This window comes from Gossypium raimondii, unplaced genomic scaffold, assembly GCF_025698545.1.
Source record: "Gossypium raimondii isolate GPD5lz unplaced genomic scaffold, ASM2569854v1 Contig00289, whole genome shotgun sequence".
Taxonomy (NCBI): domain Eukaryota; kingdom Viridiplantae; phylum Streptophyta; class Magnoliopsida; order Malvales; family Malvaceae; genus Gossypium; species Gossypium raimondii.
The window spans coordinates 27,501-37,500 of record NW_026291389.1 but is presented as its reverse complement, the minus strand read 5'-3'; the positions used below and the strand labels follow the sequence as shown (position 1 = coordinate 37,500).

At 32.3% G+C, this 10,000-nt stretch overlaps 1 protein-coding gene and 2 pseudogenes across 1 annotated transcript; all 3 read right to left on the bottom strand.

Annotated features, from left to right (window-relative positions):
- Positions 1–3,180: 3,180 nt before the first annotated feature.
- On the bottom strand, positions 3,181–4,052 carry LOC128038491 (30S ribosomal protein S4, chloroplastic-like; annotated as a pseudogene).
- Positions 4,053–7,742: 3,690 nt separating this feature from the next.
- LOC128038483 (NAD(P)H-quinone oxidoreductase subunit J, chloroplastic-like) lies at positions 7,743–8,240 on the bottom strand (annotated as a pseudogene).
- Positions 8,241–8,326: 86 nt separating this feature from the next.
- On the bottom strand, positions 8,327–8,996 carry LOC128038492 (NAD(P)H-quinone oxidoreductase subunit K, chloroplastic-like). Its single transcript, XM_052627388.1, has one exon. It carries the CDS (start codon positions 8,994–8,996, stop codon positions 8,364–8,366), a length of 633 nt encoding a protein of 210 aa, XP_052483348.1. The 3' UTR covers positions 8,327–8,363.
- Positions 8,997–10,000: the final 1,004 nt, after the last annotated feature.

Below are 10,000 nucleotides of genomic sequence, written 5' to 3'. Positions count from 1 at the left end.
CTTATAAAACCTTTTCGGACTTTACTACATTGGTGCAAACCCATTTTTTTGTGCAACCGGTGTAGTGTATTCATATCTCAATTAGAAGTTCTGAGGTGAGTTTTTTTTGTCTTATAGATAGAACAAACAATATTACTCTATCCCAAATCACGTGCGCATTCATTACTACGATACTCCAGTATCGATAGTTAGTCATTTGAGGGTTTTATTAGTTTTAGTTTTAAGTTTTAATAGAATAGAAGCAGAAAATCAAATATATATATTTGATTTTGCTATATCCGTATTACTTATCCTTACGAAATATCAAACGAAATAGAACGATTTGAGAAAGGATATAATGAAATTTTTTGATTGGTTTTTCTAGAGAGAGAAATGCTCCGTTTTATTTGACCCATGGGTCCAACAAACCAAATCATTACACAATTAATAAATTCCAATTAAATTAATATTTTTTACTATTTAAATATTCAAATTGAATAGAAAATCGAATTTAATAATTTTAATTTGTACCGTAATTTATTTAATTAAATTAAATATTAAATAAATGGATTTAATAGAAATTAAATAGAATAAGAATAGAATTTAAGAATTTCTAATTTCTAATTCAAATTTCGAATCCTAAAACTAAAATAATAATAAATAAACAGAGATTTTGTTCTTATTCGAAACGTCAGTGATCTTTAACCAATTCTGCGCTTCAACATAATTACCAGGAGTAAGCGCTATAGCCTGTTTCAATACTCAGCGGCTTGATCGAACCAAGTTTCCGCTATTTCAGAATCCCCCTGTCGAATGGCCTGTTCTTCCTGGTCGAAATAGGCGGTTCAATTCTTCCTTAGAACTGCATATTGAGAGTTTCCCTACCACATACTTGGCTCGGCAGTCAATTCTTTGGTGTCCCATTTTTTACCCCTACCATATATCCAATTGAATGAGATTTCTCATAGATCTATCGATTTGTCTCGGGTTAACCAAAAGGGGTTAATTACATGAGTTTCAAACTCTAATTTGGATTAAATTAATAATAAGTTTTATCTTTTCTCCCACCTTCAGAAAAATAAAGCATAGGCATTTCGGGGCTGTCGTCCGTTAGATTTTTCTGAAAGGTAACTATCTCGGTTTCATATCATATAGAAATTTATATAGAATCCTTGAAAAAGACTTCTTCCTCATAAAAAAGACTTACTGTCTTTGGGATCTGATGCTACACCGCTGCTCAATAACTTAGGGGATCGGCTCTATTACATAAGTCGATTCCTAATTTTTATCTCATATCACGACATAAATAAGCAGTTCTTATTTATTGTATCGGCTCAAAACCTCGCTAATTGATCTTTACGGCGCTTCCTCTATCAATTAGATCTTTATCCATAGAATAAAGTATCTAGGCATATATATTTCTTCATATTTCGACTTCTATGAAGTTTCTTTTTTTGTTACAGCTGATAAAAATCGTTTTTTGGACGATGCAATATGTAGAAAGCCTATTTTTTTTCTAGTATTTTATTTACTAGCGTGTTTATTTACTAGCGTATTTATTTACTAGCGTATTTGCTCTTTCTTTCCTTTTTTTATTTCTATAGTGGAGATAGTCGCACGTAATGACAGATCACAGCCATATTATTAAAAGCTTGTGGTAAGAACGGGTTTCGTTCTAGTGCTCGAAAATAATATTCTAAAGCTTTTGTATGCTCTCCATTACTTGTGTGGATAAGGCCTATGTTATATAGTATATAACTTCGATCATAGGGATCAATTTCTAGTCGCATAGCTTCATAATAATTCTGTAAGGCCTCCGCATAATTTCCTTCGGATTGAGCCGACATCCGTTACGGTCGTCATTCGATTCAAAGAATTCTCCGTTCCAAAACCGTACATGAGATTTTCACCTCATACGGCTCCTCCTTTATGTGCATAATGAGAATAATCCATGGAATTAAAAAAGGTCGAAATATTGTCATTATGAACTGAGCGGGGCTAATGTTTTTACAAGAAATCTCTAGCCAACCCTCTTGCAAAAGATCTTTTCTTACCATCAAGCGTGTTCGTACTAGATAAAAAAGTAAACTCCAACAATTTCTTTGTTCTCAACGCTCCTTAATTTCCAGGAATTAGTCACTTCAACAATCTTCGATGGTTATATGGGTATCCAAAGTACGAACAAGATGGATGTTTGTTGTCCCAACCATTTCTCTTAGTTCCGATCCCGATAAAGAAAGGGAATCATTAATAACAAAGTTTTCGTGTTGTTGATTCCTAGGCGTAGTGCTTCTTCCTCTATGCCGCCTATTGGTACTCGTGTAGTAGGGTTGACCCACAATACAGACCCATAGGTGTAACCTTTCGCTCAATACTCGAATCAACAATTGAAGCATCTGAGGTTGCATTAATCGGGGATACACGACAGAAGGAATTGCTTTATTTATAAACTTCACCTTCAACAAGCGTAGATTTCTTTTTTGTTTTCAATAGCCTTTTTTCTATTCTGAATAATGTGTCTTTTTCCTAAGACTGAGAGTGGTAAAGTAAATAAAAAAGTAAATAATAAATAAAGGAAAATATATATATAATAATAATCAAATCGCACCATCTCTGTAATAAGTAAATGCCTCTTTTTCTCCTGAAGTTGTCGGAATTATTCGTAATAAGATATTGGCTACAATTGAAAAGGTCTTATCAATAAAATTTCCATTTATCTGCGATCTAGGCATAGGTAGCAATCCATTCTATAACTCTTTTCATTACCCCTCGTGAGAAAATAAAATGATCTCACAAACAAAGGAAGTGTACAGTACGAAATAACATAAAAGTAGACCCATTCCATTTTTTTTTCATTTTTCGAGCCCGGAGGCTAAAGAAAAAGTGATAAAAAAAGTGATGAAAAGTTTTCTATTTTATAGCAAGTTTCTAGTTAGAATTGATATTGTTCGTATTTATCGAACAATCTATTATGAATAACTCGCTATTCGCTCGGGGTATCGGCCATAATAATTATGTAGGAGAGATGGCCGAGTGGTTCAAGGCGTAGCATTGGAACTGCTATGTAGACTCTGTTTACCGAGGGTTCGAATCCTCTTTCCGCACCTTCACCTAATTCGCCGATGTAACTGACTACAATGTATCAAATCAATAAGAACATATACTAAAGAATTAGACCTTCTTTAGTATAGATTCTCTATTCCCAATTCCTTTTAATATGGAATACGTAAAATAGCATACAGGGGATGAAAATCTCCTTACGTATCTATCATACATGAATAGGAGAAAAATCTCCGAATCAAACCCATTCCCCTGTCTTCCTTTACTTAACCTTAACTCAGGTGAAAAGGGGGCAGAACCCTTGTTTTGTTATTTTAGTTAGGTTTAAGTCTGACGAGAATAATATTCTACGACAAGCAATTCATTTATTTTCAAACCAACCCATTTCCTATCTATTATTTGATTGACTAACTTTATATTGTAATGTGTGAAAGGTCAAATGTTTTGGTAATTCCTCATTGGTGGATGAATCAAGATAATTTTGAATCAGAGTTCTAGATTTTGTTCATCCTCGCTGAAATAATATCTCGGGGTTTGCAGCGATAACTTGGTATATCTACTGTACGCCCATTAACTAAAATATGTCTATGGTTAACTAATTGACGGGCTTGAGGAATAGTCGAAGCCATACCCAATCGAAAAAGGATGTTATCCAACCGCATTTCAAGTAATTGTAGTAAAACCTGACCTGTTGACCCTTTGGCTTTTCTGGCAATACGAACGTATTTAAGTAATTGTCGTTCTGTAAGGCCATAATGAAAACGCAATTTTTGTTTTTCTTCTAAACGAATACGGTATTGAGATTTTTTACCGGGGCGCGATTGGTTTCTAAGATCGCTTCCGGCTCTAGGCCTTTTACTAGTTAGTCCCGGTAAAGCCCCCAGACGGCGTATTTTTTTGAAACGAGGCCCTCGGTAACGTGACATAAGGACTCCTTATTAATTTGAATTTTATTGAAATTTCATAAACCGAAATTAAAACTGAACTAAATGAAGGAAATCGACTGAAGGATTGGATTACAAATATTAATGAGATGAATTGGATCAATATCCATACTTTACTTTTTTGTATTGTATATAATGTATACAAAAAATAGAAATAAAAATATATATAATAATATATAAAAATAATATATAAATATAAAAATAACTAAAATAGTTAGAATATATATAGAATAAAATAGATATAATATATAAATAAATTGAATAGAATATTAAATATATAAATAAATTAAACCAAAAGAGTTTCCTTAGAGTTTCCTTTTTTCTTGATTTATTCTGCAAAGATCTAACTCTCAAATTGATCCCTAATTGGAAGTTTCTGACGAGATAATAAACAGATTGTTGACCTTGGAAAGAAAAGGGAAAAAGCTTTTCACTGTTTGTTCTTTGATTTCAAAAAACATTCTAAATTATGTAAAAAGGCAAAAAGCAAACAAATAGGGAAAGCTGGCTATCGGAATCGAATTGATGACCATCGCATTACAAATGCGATGCTCTAACCTCTGAGCTAAGCGGCTCAAATAATAGAAATTTGGTATTCATAGGATTCAGCAAACTATTAGGATCTTATCTATTAACTATCTATTAGTTATTCATAATTAATATGAATTATTAATATGAATTATAGACTCGAATTTTGATAGAATTTTTCTAATTTTTAATGCCATACTTAATATAAATATATAAATATAACATATTTAATATAATAATGGTAGATTCAATCTAATATTCAAGCTAATGTTGATAGAATCTAATAATTAAGAATATAATAATTCGATTTTAATTTTATATATATATATTTATTATTTATCTATATATTTAATATCTTTTTTATATCTTAGTTATATTTCTTTTATATTAATATAGTAATATAATATTACTAATATTACTGACTCCATTTGATTTTCTAGTTTATTTTATATTTTAGTATATTTTACATCTAAATTATATAGAAAATTTTTATATAGATTTCATTTAATCGATCGATTTAATAGATTTAATATAGATTAAATTTATTTCTATTTAGTTTCGAGTTCTAAATAGAGATAATTAGAGTCAAAATCTTTTTTATGCATTTATATATTTTATGATTCTAGAAATGAAATGATACGTTATAAGTCTAGATAATTAGAATGAAACTCTTTTTAGACTCAAAAATTTGAATTATCTTCGAATTCGAAATAGAAATGAATGGAATAATTAGTTCTAGTTATTAAATATAAATAATTAGTTCTAGCTATTATACTATAAAAAAAATAATTTATTTCATTTTTAATTTTAATAATGAATAAATTCAATTTTCATTTTGATTTTTTTAGTTATCTTATTCTTATTATGGTTATATAGGATGGTCTAATAAAAGGAAAGGATAAGAATCAAAATGAAATTAAAGAAAAAAAGATGCAACCCATAGAAATGAAATCCAGATCATAATGAGAGACTCCTTTCTTTTGTTTTCATTCATAAAGACCGAAGCTAAGACGAAAAAGAATCGACCCTTCGAGTATTCCACCAAATTGCCTGAGAAAACTGAGAGTAAGAGGGACATATATATGTTATGGAATACCCATCTATATTGAATTGCGAATACAGAAATGATAAAATATTTTCCGATTGGACCAAATAAAAATTAATATGGGTCTCCGATAGAGACGAAAGACGATAAACAAACAAGAAAATAGGTAAAGACCCTTCGATATAAGAATCTGTATCTATATCTACTAAATTCAACGGTTTCGCATAAAAAGAAAGCAAATAAATAAACGAAAGAAAATAAACAAATGAAAGAAGGGGGAAAGGGGGGGAAAGGAGGGAGAAAGGGGAAAGGAGGGGCATCCTAATGAGATCCTAATCTCAAGACACAAAAGGGGATATGGCGAAATTGGTAGACGCTACGGACTTAATTGGATTGAGCCTTGGTATGGAAACCTACTATGGATAACTTTCAAATTCAGAGAAACCCTGGAATGAAAAATGGGCAATCCTGAGCCAAATCCTATTATTTTATTATTTTACGAAAATAAACATGAACAAAGGTTCAGCAAGCGAGAATAATAAAAAAAGGAAAGGATAGGTGCAGAGACTCAATGGAAGCTATTCTAACAAATGGGGTTGACTGTTGGTAAAGGAACTTATATCGAATATCGAAACTCTAGAAAGGATGCAAGATATACCTATTTTTTATAGGTATACTAATGAAAACTATCTCAAAAAAGACGAACTGAACCTGTATTTTTTTATTTCTATTATATGCAAAATCAATTTATATTTATATGAAAATATGAAAATAAAAAGAATTGTTGTGAATCGATTCCAAGTTGAAGAAAGAATCGAATAGAATAGTCATTAATCAAATCATTCGATCCATAGTCTGATAAATCTTTGGAAAAACTGATTAATCAGACGAGAATAAAGATAGAGTCCCGTTCTACATGTCAATATCAATACCGACAACAATGAAATTTATAGTAAGAGGAAAATCCGTCGACTTTAAAAATCGTGAGGGTTCAAGTCCCTCTATCCCCAACCCCAAAAAGCCCGTTTGCTGTCTATTTATTTTATCCTACCCTTTTTGTTAGTGGTTCAAAGTTCCTTATGTTTCTCATTCATCCTATTCTTTGCCGTTTTACAAGCGTATCCTAGCATAGCAGAATTTTGTTCTCTTATCACAAGTCTTGTGATAGAGTGTGATATATTGTGATATATATGATATACGTAGAAATCTCTTGAGCAAGGAATACCTATTTGATTTGAATGATTCATAATACATATGATTACTCATATGGAAATTTACAAAGTCTTCCTTTTGAAGATCCAAGAAATTCCTGTTCGAGACCTTTAATTTAATACTTTTTCGTTTTTTTTTGTTTTCATTTTTAATTGACATAGACCCAAGTCATCTAGTATTATGAGGATAATGCGTCGGTAATGGTCGGGATAGCCTCAGTTGGTAGAGCAGAGGACTGAAAATCTTCGTGTCACCAGTTCAAATCTGGTTCTGGAGTATATGATTAATTTGTATGAGTATCTACTCCTACAAATTAATTGATATGGATCTGACATAATACATACTTATCTAGCTAGGTATCTGAGAGTAAACCCTCTCTTTATTTATTTCTATTTTGTATTTTTCTTTTAAAATGAGCAAAGAGTCTATTCTAATGTGTCTATTATAATGTAGTAAAAAGACAAAATTTGCTTATCTTTCCTCTTCTTTTTATTTGTTCACACTGCGGCTTCTCACATTCAAAAAAGAATGGTAATACTTCATACATATTTAATTAAAAGATTAAAATAGTTGGTTGAAAGGCCCAACAAAAAGACGGGTCTAGAGGAGTTCAAGGATAGAAATAACCAAGACTCATCTCAGCCTACAGTACAAATAGAAGCCGATCCCTCTTCATTTATTTCTTTGTATTCTCTTTCATATTCCATTTCTTCATTCCTCTCTATGCGACTCTCTAGAGTTCATCTAAGTGATGTGCGCGATACAAAGTTCACGGTACAGAACCCTTGTTGTTCATCCTATTGTCTCGGCTTCGTCCGAAATAAAATAAATAAAAAGTCTCTTCAAAAATCGAGAATCTCAATGATGTATTGTCTTTTATTTCTTTTATTTATTAGCCTATCCATAAGAATACGAATGAAACCTCAATTCCTCTGTTTGAGCTAGAAGAAAAATGTACAAATTCCTTGAATATTCGAAGTTGTAATTAGTTTCTTATCATTCAATGAGCGTCTTGTATTTCATAAAAATTGGGGCAATGTAATCCTTACGTAAAGGCCAATTCCTATCCAACTTTCGGGCATTAAGATACGTTTCAGCCGTGGATGATTTTCATAAGAGATTCCCAACATGTCATAAGATTCTCGTTCTTGAAAATCCGAACTTTTCCAAACCCAGAAAACAGACGGAATTCTAGGGTTACTCCTTGGAGCAAATACTTATACATACCTCTTCCGGTTGATCTACACCATACTCTATTCTCGTAAGATGATACACACTGGCTAACAGTCCGCCTGGTGCTACATCATAGGTACATTGGGAACGTAGATAATTGTAACTATACATATAAAATAACAGCAATGGAATGCCAATCCTCAGGCTTTCATTTGTAAAGTCTCTATCTTTAGTAATCGAAGCCCAAAGATCTATGAACTAGCCCGTTTGACTAGCCAAACAGACAAACGACCCTGCATCTTTTTATCTCCTGCACTTTTTCTTTTTATTTGTCATTTTTCTAAGATAAATATTTGCATTTATGATGAAATCGAATTTATGAAGATTAATTCGTTGTCTGTTTCTGTAAAAAAAAATCCTACCTAATTCACTAATTCGTGGGAAGATAGTGAACCCTTGTAGTTGAAAAATGTTTCAGGAGGAATCTCTGAAGTAGATGGTGGTTGATAGAGCAATCCTTGATTATAATTTCCAGTACGAGTACTACGTACAAGACAAAACTTGTGATTGGTAGTAAAACACCGATCCCCCTGTTGAGATCTAATTCGATCTTCATAGATTTCGCGAGATATTTTCTTACGAAGTTTTGTTATAGCATCTATAACTGCCTCGGGTTTAGGGGGACAGCCCGGCAAATAGACATCCACGGGAATTAGCTTATCGACCCCCCGAACAGTACTATAAGAATCAGTACTGAACATCCCTCCTGTAATTGTACACGCGCCCATAGCAATAACATATTTAGGTTCGGGCATTTGTTCATATAATCTCACTAAAGAGGGCGCCATTTTCATTGTTACTGTTCCAGCTGTTAAAATTAGGTCTGCCTGTCTAGGACTCGATCTTGGTACCAGCCCATAACGATCAAAGTCGAAGCGTGAGCCTATTAATGAAGCAAATTCAATAAAGCAACAACTGGTACCATAAAGAAGCGGCCATAAACTGGAGAGTCTTGACCAATTTGAAAGATCATTTTCTCCTGTGCTTCCAGACATGCCGAGCTCCACATATTTTGTAGGGATCGATTCCGTAAAAGATGGATCAGTAAATGGAATTCACCGAAACTCAATCTTTGTGAGATCGTCAATATTGTACCAAAGGTATTTTAGAGTATACCGAATCAGTATAGCTATCCTTCTTCTGACACAGCAACGCATTTCAAACAGTATATCGACGAAGTGCTAGATAATTCTTTTCTTCTTGCTTGTCGATGTATAACCAGGTATCATGCAATAGAAAATTCTCAAATTCCTGGAGGTATTGGCTTGGGCCTAGAAACGGCGGATCAGGTAACCCGTGAATCCAACGAGTTGGTTTATATAATTCATAGGAAATTATCATATTTCCGCAAGTCAATTAGATGCGAAATATAAAAATTGACTTTTTTTCGTAGTTGCACAAGAGGTTTTGTTTTTTGTTGGAAGCCCTCTTTTTTTTTTATTTTAAGGAATTGCTTAGTCGTCTAGTAACAAGTAAGAGTAGTCGATAGTATTAGATATAGATAAAAAAAAAAGAGCAAGGAATAAAAAAAAATTCTACTAATCAATATTTGTGAGGCGGCCTTTCTTGTATTCTTGTATTAGATCCAAAGGTTTTTTCTTGACCTAACTACAAAGATGATGAATCGATTTCTTTTTCTTTTCTACTCTTGTCCTGCCGCTCTATTTTTGTGAATACCGTTTATAATGATTGATGAAGCAAAAAATTTCAATTGAACTTATTATTTCAATTGGTATTTTTGCTTATCCCCCTCTCGTTTAAAAATTGAAACTTAGGTAAGTGCTTTATAAACATATGTATAAAAAGAACATATTTCATTTAGCTCCTTCATGCCTACTATAACTAGTTATTTCGGTTTTTACTAGCGGCTTTAACTATAACCTCAGCTTTATTTATTGGTCTGAGTAAGATGACTTATTTGAAAATTAATTCAATGAACGAACAATTCATAAAAACAAAGCTTCTTGTCCTATTCCATATATTCTCAGCTCCTTACCGT

Excerpts from the sequence above, each read along its gene's own strand:
- LOC128038492 (XM_052627388.1), bottom strand. The coding sequence starts at position 8,996 with ATGTCTGGAAGCACAGGAGAAAATGATCTTTCAAATTGGTCAAGACTC.